The 20905-nt window shown below is 39.2% G+C and overlaps 1 protein-coding gene across 1 annotated transcript in view; it reads left to right on the top strand.

Moving 5' to 3' along the window:
- The window catches only part of LOC145405889 (allatostatin-A receptor-like), a 105930-nt gene that overhangs the window by 22209 nt on the left and 62816 nt on the right, over positions 1–20905 (top strand). The window contains exons 3-4 of the mRNA XM_080277145.1: positions 15865–16073; positions 20073–20242. Coding sequence (XP_080133271.1) covers positions 15865–16073; positions 20073–20242 — 379 coding nt within the window. The remainder of the gene's footprint in view (positions 1–15864; positions 16074–20072; positions 20243–20905) is intronic.

Genomic DNA, 20905 nt, shown 5'->3' with positions numbered 1-20905 from the left:
TTACTAGTTTCTTTGTTATCTAAGTTGCATGTAGTATCTCCACTGGTCTTGTCTGCATTAAGTAAACATTTTTCAACGTTAAAATCCATTTGCCAATTTTTAGACCATTTGGACAGTATATCGAGGTCCTTTTGTAAGTTAATCCTTGTAAGGTAACCTGGGGTCTATTGGACCCCACACAATTTTTCTTAGTGTTTTTCATATATTACTGTAAGGTCTTGGGATCTCGTTTTTCCTTTACCATCCTGACTAGTAGACTAGTTTAGGGAGGTGATGGGGTCAGTTTGGGATCTGGCTCTATTTTCATGCTAAAGGGCCTTTCGGGTCCGGTGGACCCCAGGTTACCTAACCTGTGATTTTTTTTCCCAATATATATCTTCCATACCAAAAATTATTCATTATGACTTGTGCTTCTCTTTCTTCTTAAAGATACGGTGGCCATTGGTCTACAGCAGGCATTGATAGAAAACTGGTGGAACATATCAGTTTTGGTATGGCAGCCACTAATTTCAGTTGGTAAAAAATTTGTCAGTGTTTTTCATTTTAATTTTCCCCACAATATTTCGCCACTTGTATTTTCATACATTTTGCACCAAATTGATGGAAAAGGGCTACAGAAATTGTGTACAAGTGATTGTTTGATTAAAGGTGTTGTAATTATTTCTGGTGGTTTTCTAAAGATTAGGGTCTGGCACACCCCAGGATACCTTACATGTTATTGGAGTTGTAGGGTTACCTTACAAGGGTTAAGGCAGTCGTCAGTCTTGTTAACGATACACCATATTTTTGTGTCATCAGCAAATTTGCTAATACTGCCAGTGACTCCTAAGTCGGGATCACCTACATATGCAGTAAATAATAAGGGTCCGAGAACTGATGCCTGTGGTACACCGCTACTTAGTAATCCTCAGTCCAACTCAGTTCCACTTAATAAAACTCTCTGCTTTTGTCTCTTCAGCCAGCAGTCTATCCGTTTTAAGATATCGCCGTCAATACTGTGTGCTCGAACCTTTCTAATTAGTCTTTCGTGTGGGACCCTATCAAGAGCTTTATTGAAGCCCAGATAAATAATATCGTAAGCTTTATTGCTATCTTTTGCCTCATAGACCTCCGAGAAGAATGGCAACAAGTTTGTAAGGCAGGATCGTCTTTTCTGAATCCGTGCTGTCTTTGATTTATAAGATGAAATCTTTCTAATAGTTCGCTAATTATATTTGCCAAAATTTACTCTAGCATTTTCCTATTGTTGACATCAGACTTATCAGACGATAAGTTGACTCAGCTGCTTCGTCAATCTTTTAAATAATTGGCACTACGTTTGCGGTCTTCCACGACTCTAGAACTTCTGAATTTAAAGAATCATTAAATTAAGTTAAAAGTGGCTGACATAACTCTTCTTTGGTTTCCTTTATAATTTTTGCATATCGTCCGGACCTGGCGATTTTTTAGGTTTTAGCTACTTTCTTTCAATATGTCCTCCCCACTGGCAGTACTGCCCACAGTATCATCGTAAATATTTGCTACTTGAGGGACCAGGTCTAGATTTACCTTGGTAAATGCTGATACGAAATAATTATTTAGGATAGGTCACATTTCTTTATCATCAAGGGTATTGTTACCTGATCCTGTCTTATCTTTATTCTTCGTACAGTACATTTGGCAAAAACCATTGGGGTTTTCGTTAGATTCACCAGCAACGTTAATTTCATAACCTCGCTTTGCTTTCGATATTTCCCTCTTTACATCCTTATTCAAAACTCCGTACCAGTTATGTAAATGTTCTTCTTCACTTTTTATTTTTCTTCATATTCTTTTTCTTTGGCCTGTGAGAGATTTTAATCCGTTCGTTAACCATCTTGGTTCTGTATGATTCATTCTAAATGGTTTTGGAAGGATATATCTGTCTTGGCCTCTGTGTATTGTATTTACTAATGCATGAAGAAGTTGAGAGGCGGAAGAGAGAGTTATATGTAGAAAGGAAGAGAGAGGTGAAAAGATTAGTAAGAGAGAGTAAGAAGAGAGTGGATGAGGAAATTGGAAGGAATTTGAGTGTAAAGTGGAGGGAATGTAAGAAAATGTTCTGGAAAGTGGTGAAGAGAGTAAGACAGGGTGGCAGTGAAGTTAGTAGGGGAGTGAAAGATAAAAATGGTAGATTACTAGTGGAGAAGGAAGAAAAAGTGAGCAGATAAAGAAAACACTTTAAGGAATTGTTGAACTTAGAGAATGGAAGTAATGCGAGTATAAGTGGCTGGGGAATGGCTGGGAGAAGGAGGGAGGTGAGAAGACGGGAAGAAATCAGTAGGATAGAAGTTGTGGAATTAATGAAGAAAGTCAAACTGGGGAAAGCCCCACGAATTGATGGAGTGTGTGGTAAAATACTGAAGCATGGGGGAGAAACAGTAGTAGAATGGATGTGGAAGATGTGCTGATTCGCCTGGGAGGAAGGTAGAGTCCTGGAGGATTGGAAGTCAGGTATTATTATTCTCTTGTACAAAGGAAAAGGGGAGAAAGAAGTGTGTGGTAATCATAGGGGCATTTATCTTCTTAGTGTAATGGGAAAAGTGTATGGTAGGATACTTATTGACAGAGTTAGAGAAATAACAGAGGAATTCGTTGGAGAAGAACAGGGAGGCTTTAGGAAGGGAAGAGGTTGTGTAGATCAGATATTCATTCTTAGATCTTTAGTGGAAAAGTTTCTAGAGAAGGAAAAGAAGTTATATGCGGCCTTCATGGATTTGGAGAAAGCATATGACAGGGTGGATAGACAAGGTTTGTGGAAAGTATTAAGAATATATGAAGTAGATGGGAAGTTGTTGAATGCTGTGAAGAGTATGTATGAGGGTACTAAAGCTGCAGTGCGTGTGGATAGTGAACTGAGTGAGTTTTTCTATTTGAATGTTGGGTTGAAACATGGATGTGTCATGTCTCCATGGTTGTTCAGTCTGTACATGGATGGGGTAATAAAGAGAGATGCAAGGTAGGGCAGTGGATGTTGGAGTGGCCCTAGTGAGAGAGGTTAGTGTTTGGAAACTACCTGTACTGTTGTTTGCAGATGATACTGTGCTGTTAAGTGAAGACGAAGGGGAGCTTCAAGGCTTGGTGGATGAGTTTGGGAGAGTGTGTAAGAAACGGAATCTAATGGTGAATGTAGGGAAGAGTGAAGTGATGGCCTTTGAGAGAGGTGAAGTCAGTGAATGTACAGAGAGGTTGGATGGTGAGGAGATGGAAAATGTGAGTACATTTAAGTACTTGGGGAGTGTGATGAGTAAGGATGGAGGTTTGGAGGGTGAAATGCTTGAAAGGGTACAGCAAGGAAGAAAGGTTCTTGGTTCCTTTAAAACAGTGATAAGAGACAGGGAAGTGAGCATGGAAGTGAAAAAGTTACTACATGACAGTATTGTTACCAACTCTAACGTATGGAAGTGAGGCTTGGACGTTGTTGGAAGGACACAAGTCAAGAGTGAGAGCAGTGGAAATGAGTTATTTTCCTCCATGTACTGTGGATGTATAATTTTTGTCACTATTTACTGTCCACGTACTATCCTTACTCTGCACCGTCTCTGCTTCTTTCACGTGCTGTCTTTGTTCCGTGCGTGTAGTGTCCTTGTTCCGTACGTGTAGTGTACATGTGCAGCAGATGTCAGTACCTTGTCCAGTGCGAGTTATTAATCCACATGCCTTTGCCTCAAATCCACCGCAACTGTACGAGACGCTACTGGAGAGGGAGGGGCGACGGAGAGGGGAGAGAGGAGTGGGAGAGGAAGAGGGGAGAGAGGATTGGGAGAGGGAGAGGAGAGAGTGGAATGGGAGAGGAAGAGAGGAGAGAGGATTGGGAGAGGAAGAGGGGAGAGGGGAGTGGGAGAGGGAGAGGAGAGAGTGGAGTGGGAGAGGAAGAGAGAAGAGAGAATTGGGAGAGGAAGAGGGGAGAGAGGAGTTGGAGAGGAAGAGGGGAGAGAGGAGTTGGAGAGGAAGAGGGGAGAGAGGATTCGGAGAGGAAGAGAAGGGAGAGGAGTGGGAAAGGAAGAGGAGAGAGAAGTGGGAGAAAGGAGGAAGTGAAGCAGACAGAGGAAAAAGAGTAAGGATTAAAAGGAAGACATAATAATGAATGAACGAATGACTGTTGTGGAGTCACGTGGAGAGTCAGGATGACATGAGGATATAAAGGAACGTTGTGATGTGGATGTGGGTGTGATAGGAAGCGTTAGGAGGAACACACTGAGGTGGTTTGACCATGTGGAGAGGATGGAGGGTGAGAGATTGACGAGGAAAGTGTATGTGTGAGGTGGAGGGGGGAGAGGAAAGGGGAGGCCGAGGATGAGATGGAGGGATGGAGTGGAGAGGTATATGAGAGAGGGGGATGTGACTTGGGAGCAGGGCAGTGAAATGGCGAAGGGCAGGGCGACGTGGAGGCGATTTGTTTGGGGCCACCCCGTATGGGATTAAGGCGTCTGGCAATAGATAGATAGATAGATTATATTTCACGCTGGCTGAACGGCTGCCAAGTATGAGTCCTGAGTTAATCTCCGTCACCTGAACTACAGTACACTTGCACCTATATCTTGTCCCTCACCTATTACCTGAGCTTCCTCAGTGACCTGGCACACATTCCCATTAACCTACTGCCCCTTACCCATGACCTAGGGTTCCCCACTGACCTGACTCTCGCAAAAATAACTTGTCTTCCCATATAATACGGTTATAAAATACGCTCTTAATCTGTCAGAATCCCCTTGACGAAAATTAGGAACGGTCGAGGGGTATTCAGTAGAACAGACGTCCCAAATAAATCTGAACTTAATTTTTTCATGATCGCTATAACCAAGTCGGGTATATATATATATATATATATATATATATATATATATATATATATATATATATATATATATATATATATATATATATATATATATATATATATATATACGTACAGTCGTGGTTATAAATAATCACCTATCCTCCGGTGCCCCATGTCTCAGGCTGGCATCTTTATGCACTGCAAGTTGCAGTAGAGTAAGAAGGGTTGAGAGAGAGGGGTCAGAGAGAAAAGGGTAGGTGGGTGAGGGGACAAGTGATGGTGCGGGGGTGGAGTGAGAGAGGGGAGGGAGGGTAGGAGGAGAGGGAAAAGGAAACGCGAAGTGGTGGCCACATTATTCGTCTGTTTTCTATACAACCACAAATTATGGTATATATTATACTTTTATGAACACACATGCAAATGCATAAACCAATGAAGACATTCAGATACACATGCATTTCCTGATACACGTATGTATATTTATCACCCTATTGCATTGTGTTTTGTCAAATTAAGTAATTAATTACTCTTTTTTTAACTAATATATTACTTGTACTGATGAGACGGTTGATGCCTGTTGGTAAAGAATTCCATAATTCAGGACCATGACATAGTACTGTTCTTAAGAGAGTTGTACGGAACTGTGGACAGATTAAATTAATATTACTACCTCTAGTATTTTGAATTATATTTATAAATTTAAAGATTTTACTTCTTGGGTAGGATTTTTCGTTTCTGTATATTAATAGTATCATGAAATATTCTGTAATAGATTACAAAATAAACAGATTCAGCTTGGAATATATGTGGCCTATTGAATAAAATTTACCCATTAAAATAATGCATCTAAGTATTTTACTCAGGGCTATTGTTAATTTATGTAATGTTGATGGCCAAGTACAAACCCATATGGAGACACAGTGGATGAGGTGAGGGTAACATTGTAATATATACTTAACATTGCTTCAGTTGTGTGTCAATGACAAACCCTATTTAATACACCACAAACTTCTAATATTTTCATGTATACCTCATAATAAGGCCCCAGTTTATATTCTCGTCAATGATAACGCCAAGAAATTTGGTATGAGGAACACGTATTAATTGACCTAATAATGGAGGAGGCATACCTTTCTTTATGGAGCAATTTCCTAAAAGTATATAATTTGTTTGGCAATATTAAGATTTAATTTGTTATATTGTATCTATTTTTTAAAATTCGTAAAAGTAAGTGTAATGAGTCAATATTTTTTATCAGCTAGTAAGAGGTCAGTGTCATCAGCGAAAATTTTGAATTTAAATTTAGAACTAGCACTTCTTATAATGTATGTAGGAAAAAGAAGAGGCTCTAAAATCGATGAATGTGGTACACCTTTGATTATAGGTTTAGAAAAGGAATAGAGTTGCAATACACAGTTTGTGACCTATTTTCAGTATAGCTTTTAAACAGCTATTGTGGAATACCTCTGATTCCTATATGTTCAAGTTCCTCCTGAAGTATGTGATGGTTTAGAGAATCAAAAGCTCTCGAGAGATCAATAAACACACAGCTACACAAAACTTATCATCTAAATATTTGTATACTTCATTAACAAAGTATTATATTGACGACTTTGTAGAGTGGTTGGATCGAAACTCATGTTGGCTGTCGGAGAGCATAGTATTACCTTCAAGATAATTTACCAGGCATGTTAAAATTGCCTTGTCAAAAATCTTACTAAGTGCTGGGAGTAAAGAAATAGGTCGATAGTTACTGACATCGTCTTTACAACCTGATTTATGCAGTGGGATTACTTTAGCCTTTATCAGTTCATCTGGAAAAATTCAGTTTTTAAAGGAAAGCTTTATTATGTAAGTTGATGGAGCAGAGACAGAGGATGAGATAAACTTTATAAATTTGGGTGGAATGTCATCATAGCCATGAAAAGTAGATTTCAGGGATATTAAGTATCTTTTTCAGTATAATGTGCTGGAGTCAGGTACATGAAAAATGCAGCTGGATTGCGCAGATACTGAGCATAATTATGAGTAATATCATTAGGCAATGAATTTCGAAACCTTAAGAAATGTTCGTTAAATTTGTCAGAAGTATTGTTACATGGAGGTTTTAGTTTAATTAATTGTTTACTAGATGTATCAACTTGTCTACCAAGGATTGAATTAATAGTTCTGCAATGAGATTTAGAATTGCCTTGATTGTCATTAATTTGATTATTCCAATATTCATTTGTGGAAGCTCGTAAAATTGATGTCAGTTTATTTCTATAGATGTTAATGGCCATTTATTTGCTAATCTCTCCAATCTGTTTTTTATTCTTATATATATATATATATATATAGTATCTGGAGCCTCTGTGGTACAGTGGTACAGTGTGCTTTTCATACACGGGTGAGCCAGGGTTCGCGCCCCGCCAGGGTAATAAATTTGGGAGTGTTCACCCGGCCACGTACTGCATTGGCGGACACAAAGGGTGCTGTGGTTGAACCAGTGTCGCTTACTATAAAGTATGCTTGCATCCAGTCAGCTTACGCGGGCCGATTACACTTGGTTCACAGACTATACACACATCCAAAGCCACTCCAACACTACAGTTACACTTACAAGCACTTCTCAGCCTACATACAATCTCTACCAGACAGCCTAAGCCACTTGGCAGAGATACATTGGCTGTATCGTCCCGTCTTCGGTCGGGATAGGCCGGTCCTGGAATGGATACTCAAACGGCTGATAATGATACAGTATCTATCTATTTATCTATATACAGTATAGATAGATAGATACTATATATATATATATATATATATATATATATATATATATATATATATATATATATATATATATATATATATATATACTTTCCTTGTCCTTCTGCCTATGTGTAACTATACACTTCCTCTTCTGTCTTTCTTTCCTTCATTCTTTCCTCTTCCTTCTGCCTGTGGGTGACTCTACACTGATTGACAAGCCAAATGGTTTTCTGTACACCAGGAAACCATTTACTACGCTGGGTGGTAACCATATAACCAGATTATGGAACCTGGTGGTTTAGTGAGTAATTATTGTGCTCCAATCGGATTCAGCCGGTGAAGGTTTATATCCAAGGGATGGTTGGGGTTAATTGCTCATGTAATGCCACTCAGGGATGAGTGAGGCTGGTCACTCTTATCTTAAATGTCGGGACCAACTGCTTAGCCCCGGACTCCTAGGCTCCTCATGGGGCAATGTAGGATTGGATGATATATATATATATATATATATATATATATATATATATATATATATATATATACATATATATATATATATATATATATATATATATATATATATATATATATATATATATATATATATATATATATATATATATTTCATGGCCAGGATAATGTACGGGATTTGTTTGCTTATGTTCTTCAAAATAATTTGTTTCATTGGAAAATGTTTCTGAAATAATATATTAAAATGATGTAAAAACTGGTTGTAGGACTCGTTGGGAAAGTATAATTACAAGACAGTTGACCAGTCCACTTGAGTAAGGTCATTACCGAAGTCTTCTATTGCAGTATTTGTTATACATCTTTTATAAATAAATGGGGGGTGGGTGCTTTGTTGCAGAAATTGTAGTTTGAATTGAGAGAGTACTGGGAGGTGACCTGTCATATCAGTGTGTATTATAAAATTACTGGTGTTCGATTCTACCTGTGTGGTCTATATATAGTCAATGAGCATAGTCATTGTGCCCGAGACTCTGGTAAGGTTGGTAGTTATGGAAATAAGGAAAAATAGTACATTACATTAATAAATTCACAAACAGAACTGTTATTGTATTTCAACTACTCTAAGTTAAAGTCTCTCAGTAAATAAACAACTTGATATTTTCTATTATTGGCTAATTGTCGAATTTCATGTAGTCTTTCCATTGAGCTGTTTGTATCACCATTTGGAGGTCTATAAACACATATAACGAGGTATATCTTGTCCATAATTACAGTATCAGCACCCACACAGTCTATAAAAGTATCAAGATAGCAAAATTCTGTTGACAGAGATGAGTGATAAACATTAGTGATGTATAAAACTACACCTCTCCTAGTTCTGTTTCTGTTTTAAGCATACAAGTTGTAACCTGGTAGATGATCTACTGCAGCAAGATCTGAATCGAGTCGTTTTTCAGCGAAACCTAAAACATCAATTATTATGACAGTATTAGAGAAAGTGGTATCAACAAAAAATTGGAGGATGGCAGAAATACTAATGTATATGTGTTCTTACTAAAGAAGATAAAAGTATCATTATTGCTAGGTAAGGAAAAGGAATCAAGAAGTATATACCCTGACTTTGGAACATTATGGAGTCTTGAATGGATATCGAAATGGTGTGCATCTAGGTTAGGGTTGCCATATCTGAACAGTAAAATACAGGACGCCTTTGCTGAAACCCATGCCCCCCCCCACACACACACACTTTGGGCCTTTGGCATAATGAAACCTTGATTTATATATATATATATATATATATATATATATATATATATATATATATATATATATATATATATATATATATATTAGGGCTATGCAACGTTATGATCGTGTACCTCAAGTCGATGAACTTTTGCTTAAAAACAAAGAAAAAAGCCCTTATTCCTCTCAGTTTTAAAAAAAGGTCACCCTGAAACAGAAAATTCGACTTTTGCAAGTGTATATTTACATGTAATAAAACAAAACAAAAAAGACATTATACAAATGCAATAATACGTAAAATAACTGTTTATTATGTAGAATAAATCTAAGTTGCAGTTTGACTTTGTTTCTGTACGCAGGATAAAGTTCCTGCATCACTTTGATTGCATGTTCTGCACACTGATTACTTCTTGGTATCTTGAGTAAGGATGGCTCCTGCTTCCAGTGATTCTGCAGTGAGTTTAGTGCTCTTTTGTGAGGTTTCAATATTTCTGACAAGTTCTTGAAGTCATTTTCATTGTACATCTGATTAGTAAACCAGTACTCTGCCCATTCGTACGAAATGAATCTGCATATCTTCTCCAAAGTCTTCCTTGTAGTAGGTATAAGATTGAATGCAAGGATAGCGAGAATTGCTCTTGAATTCCACTTCGCATTACTGATAATTGGAATTTTGTGAAAGTTAATCAAAGGAGAATGCCCTTTTTCTTCAAAGAATCTAAACACTCGTGTTCAATCTTCATCCTTATAGGCCTATTCGCTGTCATCAGATTCAGTGCATCTACCGCTACATGAAAGATCATAAGATGTTGATGGTAATATAGGTTCATCAAGCAGTTTTCATCTTTGTGAAGGGTGAATGGTTTCCTTACAACATGACTGTTGAGTACCGCACTTCTGCTTTGCTTTGCACTTGTAGGTGGTAGAGTTGTTTATCGTCAGTGGATAACCATTGACATTTACTTATGTGATATCAAAAAGTTTGTTTAGGGCATCATATTTTCTCCTCTTAACACATTCATTGTAAGATTTTAGCACACTGTCAAGCTTTGCTTGTATTGCTTGATCTGACACATGTGGAAAGTTCAATCTATTCTCCCATAATCTGGTAACTTCTTTGGAAATTTCGACTATTCATTTTTTTCTTAATTTGATTTTTGCTCCAAGAAACTGGTAATGTCCAACAACTTGCATTTGGTTTGGCATTCTGCATTTTTCTTATAATGAAGATTCTTCTAAAGGCACAATTCCTCTTCTTCTATGTGACTGCTGGAACCGCACCAAATTTTTGGTCCAGACATCCTTGTTCTTCTGTACTATAGTATCAGTTCTTTTGTGCGACATCTTGCTTATCTGAAAAACAAAAATATTATATATATAACAGTAACACACTGACCAAATATTTTGCTGACTGTTCAGTTGCAAACTGTGACGATAACTGTTAGATGCTGAAAACTGCATCCCGTTTTATAATAATTAGATTATTATAGAATGTTCTAAACAATGTTAAACCATACCAGAACATTACAAACTGTTCTAGAAAGTTCTAAACAGTTCTAAAATCTTCTGTGCAGGTCTGTAAAGTTATAAAAAATCTGTATAAAGATTAAGCAGGTGATAAAACTTGTGTGTGGTAACGTTAACTATATGATTATCCATTTTTTGATTTTGCAGTGACCTTTTTTTAAAAACTGAGAGGAATAAGGGCTTTTTTCTTTGTTTTTAACAAAAAATTCATCAATTTATGATACAGGCTACCATTTATTTGAAAAAAATCGAAAATTTATGACCTTAAAATATATATATACCTAGGCTGCTTCCCCCATGGAAACGGAGGTAGCCGAGACAGGACGACACACTCCCCATTTACTCATCCATTCAAACACAGTCATTCGCATCTTAGCCCCAAAGGGGAGAAGGGACAGATCCTCACTGCATCACACCACACATGGGTCTACTGCGCAGTGCAATCAGTGACATCTGCAGCAAGGCCCGACAGCAGGGCTGGTTTAGCCCTGCCACATCATAATAGACCCATCCCCTTACTCGCACCAGACCTGACTAGCTAATCAGACCAAATGCGAGAGAATATCCCCTCAGGGCTGCGTCATCATTTATTCATGCACAAGTTCTCTCCATTTATTTCTGTCACGCACAGCCACTCTTCCTTGCTCAACAGACATCCCTCTCGCATCCAGCGCTCTCTTCACACTGTCCATCCATCCTATTCATGGTCTTCTTCTCAGCCTTACACCTCTCACATCAGATCTAGTTATCTTTTTCACCAATCGCTCATTATCCATTCTCTCCATATGCCCAAACCATTGCAACACCTTCTGCTCAACTCAACCAGCCATCTCCCGAACAACTCCAGTTCTCCTTCGCACTTCATCATTTCGCACTTGATCCATACACGTCACTCCACACATACTCCTCGGACACCTCATCTCCATTACATTCAAACTTTTCCTTTCTGCTACACCCATATTCCATGTTTCTGCCCCATATAACGCAGTCGGTACCACAACACCCTCCTACAGCCGTCTTTTTACATCCATTCTAAGTGAACGACATCTAAACACTTTTTTCATTCCTCCCAGCACCTTTCCTACTTCATTTATTGTAAACTTCACTTCTGTATCTATTCTTCCATCCATAGCAACATGCGTCCCTAATTATGTAAAACACTCCACCTCCTCAAGCAACTCACCATTCAAAACTATATTCATCCCCCTACCATCTACCAACCTCGTACATTTCATCACTTTACTCTTATTCTCATTTACTTTCAATTTCCTCCTTTCACACACCCTTCCAAACTCCTCTACCAACTGTCTCAATCTCTCCTCTGAATCAGCCACCAGTGCAGTACCATCTGCAAACAGCAGCTGCTTAAGATTCCACTCTCCACCATCGACATTCACCTGACTCAGACCTCCATCTAAAACACTTGCATTCACCTCTCTTACAACACCATCCATATAAGTATTAAACAACCAAGGCGACATCACACATCCCTGTCGCAGCCCCACTCTCACGGGAAACCAGTCACTCACAGCATTTCCCACTCTTACACACGCTCTACTATTTAGATAAAAACTTTTCACCCATTTTAGTAACCTACCATCAAGTCCATACAATCTTAAAACAGTCCACAAAGCCTCCCTATCAATTCTGTCATACACTTACCTCTAAATCCATGAATATATATATATATATATATATATATATATATATATATATATATATATATATATATATATATATATATATAATAATACACACACACACACACACACACACACACACACACACACACAATATAATGGACAACAGGCAAGTTACAGCATTGGCTAGTTTATGACTGAAAAATGCTAAAGTGCCTTAGATGCAGGATAAGATCATAGGAATATGCTACAATGTAAAAATTAAATCTAAGCCAATAACTAGCAGCAAACTCTCATCCCTTTTCTGTCCAACTCTCTAATGCAAGAGTTAACTGTTACTCTCAGTCCTTCATTTATGCAACAGGTCAGCTCTGGAACTGTCTCCCTCTGTCTATATTTCCTGCTGCCTATGATCTCCAGTCTTTCAAACGCAGTGTGTCCAGGCATCTCGAAATGAATGGATCTTGAATTTGGCTCTCTCTTGTATTTTGTTTTTCTCTTGGAGGGAACTGTTATTGCGGGCTCATGGCCTTTGGTTCCTTCTTCCTCGCATTAAAAAAAAAAAACTGTGTGGAATTACCATTTATTTTATGGCTGTAACAGCACTAAGTACGGAAAAATAAATCGTGGCTGAATAAGAAAAGACAGGACATTTTAGCTAGCTGTTAGCACTAAACCAGCCAAGTTGGCAACACGTACCAGCTGACGAAAACAACTAAGGTCTCTCTCTCTCTCTCTCTCTCTCTCTCTCTCTCTCTCTCTCTCTCTCTCTCTCTCTCTCTCTCTCTCTCTCTCTCTCTCTCATCATTACAGTGTTTAAATATATATTACATTTTTCGAGAAGAGTGATGGAAGCTGAAATTCGGGACTTCGGGAGAATTTTTAAAATTCCTCTCGGACGAAGATTTTGACAACTAAATCCAGTACATGTCCGGAATAATCCGGACGTATGGCAACCCTAATCTAGGTCTTTGTTGTATTTACCATCTAAAATAGAGTACTGTAGGGGTCAAAGTACAAGTTATGAAAATAATCATGAGAACTAGAATTGGTTAACAGACTTAATGGATCAGGCATAAGCAATTTTGATAAATCACTATCATTAATAAAAGCAAAGGGTAAATCATTAAGATACATTATAAAAATATATCTAAACACACATACACATACACACACAAAAAAAGCCTACAAGTGGGATTCGTATGTATCTATTTCTTCTTACGAACTTTTCTCTGTTGACGCTGTGGAGAATCAGTAACCGCTCTCGATTCTGTTCGCCCGTTACATGACTCGATTGCATCAGTAGCTGCCTCACCCACCACAGCAAAGCTCACGGCTCCCAGGGCAGCAGATATCTCCGGCCAGGTTCATTCCTGCTTGCAGGGGTCAAGACGTCGAACATCTTGCTATCAGTAACACAAGTTCCACCTCCAGCAGGACCATGAACAGGTGTCAGTCCCCTAGCACCACCGAGGGACGAGCGACCACCAGCACCGCCCACATCCGCACACCTGGAAGCCATACCTCCAGCATCCCCAAATGACACTGCGTCCCTTGCATCACCGGTCGTTGCTGAGCCGAGGTTGCCAGTTTATTGGGTAGCTGTTCTGTCTTTTATTATAAGCTTGGTATACTGAAAAAGGTAATATTGCCTTCCAGTCTTGCTTCTCAAAAGTGGTAGTTGGGTTTGTTTTATTGCTTGAGATGCAGAATGCAGGTCTTCGTTGATGTATATTCCAGCATCTTTCAGCTTCCTGGCATTTCTGAGAACCGTTTCACGATTACCAAATTTCTCAAATCGCACTACAATTAATTGGGATTGAGAGGGATCAACCGGTCCTACATGGTGGGCTCGTTCAGTTCACATGGATGGAGATTGCATATTTTCTTGCTGCAGTTCAGACACCATTGAAGTAGTCTGTTCCCAGGTTTTACCACTAGGATGCTCACTTATACCACTGAATAGTAGTTTCTTAGGACGACTATAGTCCTCTTGGTAGCTGACTGTCTGTTCTGTATCACCAAGTCGAGACTTGGGGTCTTCAATAATGGCCTTCTTGTCACGATCAGATTTTTGTTATTTCTCCTTTCAAGAACTTTGGTCTAGAAAAATTCCAAGCTTTCTGTTAGCTCAGTCACGGTTTCTTCTAAAGATTCAATTCTTGACTTCAGTTGATCAGCTGCTATGTCCATGGCTGCACAGAATGCTCGTTCTTGTGAATTCAGAAGCATTTTCAGCGATTGGGGGTCTATTTCTGGGTATCAACCGCGGAGCAAGAGCTGGTACGTGTGGCCTACACCACTGTCTGCTGTGATAGAGAGAGAGAGAGAAAAAAAAATGACATTCATATAAACAAAATTGTACACAGACAGCGAGACAGGTATCGTCAAAGGTTGAGTAAATATAAAAAGGGGATCATGCAGCCACCTCACTCCAATGACATTATATTTTATCTTCGTTCCCCCGCATCACTATTCTCCTCGAGAGAGACTTCTGAAACTGGAAGAATATAGAATTAGCTTCCATTAACCCTTTTATTACCAGAAAAATTTAAGTTTAATAAAATCACCTGAACAAGTATGAACTGAAAAATTGAATGAGTGGCCTGAGGATTAACCTTTGTACAGTAGCTGTTGTTAGTTTACTTAAATTTAGCAGAGATTATCGTTCTTTTACGGATCATTTCCCGTAACTCAAGCGTGGAATATGGCAAAACGACTGCTTTTGATCCTTTCCATTGCACAACTTCATGATTAGCACAGCAATTTACTGTTAATTTCTTGTTGTAACTCAGTGGTAATGATGAAGAGATGACAAATTCAGGCCAAGATAAAGTGACGAGAGTATTGGCAGAAATGAAACCTTTCTTGCTCTGATGCTTACCCCATTTTTCTCCCTCTTATTAGCTTGGTGCCAGAGGAACTGCAATAGATCATAATATGTATTTTTCCACTAACCGTTCTATTTCTCCGCTTTTGGCTTGCCCATATCAGACTTGTAGTTCATTGTATTCAGTGATTTCCACAAACCTCTTTTTCTTTCTCCCCCCACCTTAGCCATGACGGATCAATTCTTCACCTCTTGTGTTTTCCACTACGCCCCGTCTGTCTGTCTGTCTGTCTGTCTCTGTCTGTTTGTCTGTCTGTCATTCTGTCTGTCTGTCTGTCTGTCTGTCTCTCTGTCTGTCTGTCTGTCTGTCTGTCTGTCTGTCTGTCATGTCTCTCTCTGTCTGTCTGTCTGTCTGTCTCTCTCTCTCACTCTCTCTCTCTCTCTCTCGCTTTGCCAAGCTGACCATGGAAGACCTAGTATCCAATGTGTTCTGCGATTTCCACTAACCACACTCTCCCCCTTCTCTCAGTTCTATGACGAATGTGCAGTTTATCTTGCTACGTATTCCACTAACCTCCTTTCCTCTCTCTCCATCTTCTCAGCTTGGCCATGGCGGACCTTCTTTTCATCGTGTTTTGTGTACCGTTCACCGCATCAGACTATATCCTGGCATCGTGGCCATTCGGAAACATTTGGTGCAAGACGGTGCAGTACCTCACCTACGTCACTGCATATGCATCAGTCTATACGCTACTTCTCCTATCCTTTGACAGATTCCTGGCCGTCGTTCATCCTATAGCAGCACTGACGAGTGAGTTTATATCTGCCTGTACATCTGTATCTGTCAATGTACATATGTCTATCTGTTTATCTACAGATTTAGCTGCCTACCTTCCTTCCTACCAGTCTAACCTAATCTACAGTATGTCTGTCTGTATTTCTCTATCTTCCTACCAGTCTACTTGTATGCTTAACTGTCGTCAGAAGTCTTAATACCGGAGAGAGGTGAAAGTAAATGCTCCTAAGTCATCCTGTCCTCTGCCATCAGGATGCCTTCCTTCAATCTCATATCACCTTAATACTTGTGTCTTTATATCCATCTCTCCAGCTCATCCTCAGTCTTCCCCTCCCCTTCTCCCCCTCCATTTGACTTACATATGCTCTCCTTTTTATATTGTCTGTTCTGTTATTTTATTTCGGCGCTTTTATTAAGCTTTGCCATATAAATGGCGAATCATATCGTTATGGTAAGTATTATTATTAATATTTTTTTGCACTTTTTTTTTTCTTATATCTTGACGATACTGTACAGGAAGGAACACTAGGGTAACTCAAATACTTGATCCAACTATAAATGACCTTGACCTATTTTTGAGGGTCTTTAACTCATTTTAGGGGCAAAAATTGCCTATTTGATTTTGAAATATCTCAGAAACTAATTGAGATACAACTGTTTGGTTGAATATCCTATGAAAAAAAAAGTTTGCTGCCAATTTTGGCAGATTATTTTGCCATTTAGCCGAGTGTATAAAGTATAGAATTCAAATCTTCCCAGTGTTTTCTTTGTAAGATGTTTTAGAGAAAATCACAAAAGCTGTAAAGCTATACCTTTACAGATATATAGCTGTTGTCCCTCTCTTGATCCGAAAGGAATACAATTATAGTTAAACATACAGTTAGGCAGTTATTGAGACGAATTTAAAATGTACAAAGTTCAAAACACTATCCCCCAACCACTTCCCCACAGGTTTACCTATTAATGTATGAATTAAATTAAATGTCTGATAAACGCCTGAGCATAAAAATAACTTTCCTATGTTTTGTTATTTGCATCACTGAACCATATTTAACAGCAAAAAATTTGCGTATAGCCTATCTATGTTGTGTTCATATGACGTTTTTAGGCAGTGAACACAATAGCAGCATTTGCATAACTACATGAACAATCAGTACAACAAATAGATATGACGAAGCTTCCTTATTGTGGCTACACAGTAAGTAAATAGGTAACTAGTTTTTCTTTTGTTAGTGCTTTTTCCATAAAGTTACATTAGCCTAAAGGGATTTTTTTTTCGAAATAAAGAGGAATACAGTACTCTGTATAGTTGAATAAAACTTCATAATGATGGCTGGAATATGATAAGGAAGATATTGTAACAGAGGTCAAAATTATGGAAGTTACATTGGCCTAATATTTTTCCATTTAATTTTCCATTAACTGAGAAGCCACATGGTTTCTTTTAACACAGGAAACCATCTACTACGCCAGTGTGGATAATTGTATTGTCCAGGGCATAAGGAAGGACATACAGCCCAGCAAATGCCATCGCGATAATGATTGATAAGGCCCAGTAAATGCCGTCCCGATGATGCTTGATACGGCCTAGTAAATACTAGAAAAGGGACAGTTACTGTACTACTGTGTCGCCAATGTTTGATAAGGCCTAGTAAATGCCGTCACGATAATGATTGAAAAGGTCCATTATATGTTCGAGATGACAGTAAATGTTGTCTCGATAATGTTTGATAAGGCCCAGTAAATGCCTTCTGAACAGTGAGTGATAAGAGCATCTCCGTGATATGTGGTGGTGATGCAGAACCTCCATCAAGCAAAAAGGTTCATCCATGTTAAAATCTTCATTATGCTGACGGCTTTATAGTGTATTTTTACCAGCCAGAGATGATTTAGGTCAACTAAGAAAAAAATAACGTTCTCAGATTGATAAAGTCAACATCCAACCCTTTTAGAGCGAAAATGTAGCTGAACAAGATTCCTTGCCAAGGCACAGTAAACCCGTCCCCGGCAATCATTTTAGTGCTGACGTATAATTACAACAGGATATCTAATCAAAGATGTCACATAACAAATATGGATTAAATCTGGTGAAAATGAATCGGGTGAAAATTAACGATTTTATGCCCATTTGAAATTTTAGGCCTGACCCACCTGACATTGACCCCCCTACCTCTAACTGGGGGGTGACCCCCCTTAAGTAATAATGCATGCTACAGGATGCAGATTTGAAAGATGCACCTTTAGGTTTTGGTTTCATGTCGATATGACGAATTTGAAAGGAATTATGGCGAGAAAACGATCTTTGTCTACATTTTTTGGTACATATTTTAGGCCTACATCCTGGCCGTTGGCCCAGTTTGGCCCAATATTTAATTAGGCGATCACAAGGTCATAGCCCATCATCCTTGTAATATTAGTCTATATCTCACCCGTATTTTTCGCGTAAAGTTGTTAACAGGCAGTCAGACGGACAGACAAACAAACAAACCGAGTGAAAGCACTATCCGTCCCCGAGCTCCTCCAGGGCGTGGACGGGTGATAAGATCGTCTGGTGACAGCAAGACTAAGAAATAAGACTACAACGTTGTGGAAGGCGTAACACGATCATTGACCTCTAAAAGTAGGCCTTAGCGTAAGCCTAAATATTGTTACTAAGCCATATGATTTATTTACTTGTAGGGCTAGTGGTGAGGCTAAAAGCAGCTATGGCCACTATGTGCTGCGGGTGAATAGGCTAATTCTCTCTCTCTCTCTCTCTCTCTCTCTCTCCAGTAGGGTGTTGTCTTAATTTTACCCGCTCTCGTATGATAATCCATCTGATGCAGACGATTTTATTTACCTGAGAGCGACTCAACGGATCCCGAGGATGGTTATGTGTTTATCGCCATATTTTCTTCAGCTTAAGGAAGATCTCATTCTTCTAAATAAGATAAATATAACCATTCTTAGTAATCCCGTTGGTATGATTGACTTCCTCAGATAGAAAAGAAAGGTACGGTGATAGTGAGGGTAATATAAGATAAATTGGGATGTGCTAACAATGATAATGATAACGGCTTATTTTGTTTTCCTTCCCCAGTTCGGAGAGAAAGAATGATCGTAATGAGATTTGCGATGATCATGCTGATGATTATTAAATTAAAAAAATATTTAACAGTGAGCGAGAAAAATGATTTCCTAACACCCTCACCCCCCAAAAAAAATAATGACATTAAGCTAGTTTCCAGCAATGGCTTTGAATGAGAGTAATACATCACTGAAAAATACTGAATCTTTAGTATTATTTTCCAAGGGTACGTGGCCCAGCTCGCAAACAGACCCTTACTTACCTCCACCCCAGGATTTACTCACATAGGAGTAACCCCCCGGGAAGTCAGCCTAACCCTCCCGTGGAGATTGACCCACCAGGGGTCTAAGCCATCCATGGAGGGCCATCCCTACCCCCCACCCTGGTTACCCTATCCCCTTTTGGGGGGAACAGATATCTAAGGCATTTACAGCTTAATAGTCATGTTTTATATTTTGTCTTCTGTTGCACACACTAACATTAAAACGTAAAATTGTTTGTCCTCCGAGAAAGCCACCAACCAACTCTCTCACCCCTCTCCCAACCAATGTAGTGTCTCCCACTAATATCTTACCCAGTGGGAAGCACCGAAACTAGCAGTGCCAGTTTCCTAAGTTCCACCTACCTACCTATTATTGGGTCTTCCCACTTTCTGATCGGTTAATGGGAGGCACTGAAATTTGTCCCGTTGCTCGTCTAAACTTCGCCAGCAGGATGACTCACCATAGTCCAGTGCAGAGCAGCACAGGACAGTTTGTCCTGAAGATAGTAGTTGTAGTATTAGTATAAGTATTCGTCGTCGCCGTTGTAGTAGTAGTAGTAGTAGTAGTAAGGAGGAGGAGGAGGAGGGAGGGAGCGTAGTACCTGTAAGAATAATAATAAAATATAATTATTAATAACAATAATGACTTATAATGGATCGCAATGTTTTGTTCTCTGTTCCCCAGTTCGCACAGAGAGGAATGCTCTGTACGCCATCGCCTTCAGTTGGATGCTGATCTTAACTTCTTGCATCCCACTCTACCTGTGTCACGGCATCAAGAGACAGAATTTCGACGGGGAGGTGTATAATCAGTGCTCCTTCCTCGACAAAGACTACAACCACAGTGCTTTTCACGTGAGTACTTGCGAGGGAGGAGGTAGGAAGAAGGGAGGAAAGGAAAGAAATCAGGGGGTTGGAGAGAGGAGAAAAAGAGAGAAAAAAATGACCGATGATGAGGTGGAATAAGTGTGCGAAGAAAAAAAGGAATGCGGGGGAAAACGATACAAGAAAGAATGAAGGAATGAGAAAGGGGATGGAAGGAAAGTGGGAAATAAGATGGAGAATGATGAAAAGAGAGAAAGAAAGACGGGGAGTAAGGGAAGAAAGCTTGTACGAAGGAAGGAAAAAAAGATAAAGGGATAGAATTTCGACGGAGAGGTTTGTCCGTTTAACTTCAACAGCTTTGTTGCTTCTTCACGTGAAGTCTAGGAGAAAAGGTGGTGTGAAAATGCATATAGAGAGGACATAATGTAGCACAGAAGGAAAGAGGGATGACGAGGGAAGAAAGAACGGATAGTGTGGGTTGGAAGAATAAACAATGTGGGGAAAACGGAGTGACAGAATGATGGAAGGCTGGGGGAGGGGAAGGGAGCAAGGAAGGGTGAGGGAATGAACTAGAATGAAGGAAATAAGATAAGAGAAAAAGAGAATAAAGTGTGAGGGAAGGATAGGAAAAGAGAAGAATGAGGGAAGAAAGAGGACAGATAGGAAGGAAGGATCGGAAGAGATTAATTGGTT

Source organism: Coenobita brevimanus, chromosome 68, assembly GCF_032717465.1.
Source record: "Coenobita brevimanus isolate Jiangsu-jjx chromosome 68, ASM3271746v2, whole genome shotgun sequence".
Lineage (NCBI taxonomy): Eukaryota > Metazoa > Arthropoda > Malacostraca > Decapoda > Coenobitidae > Coenobita > Coenobita brevimanus.
The sequence above is the reverse complement of the archived record's forward strand: the minus strand, read 5'-3'. Positions and strand labels throughout refer to the sequence as shown.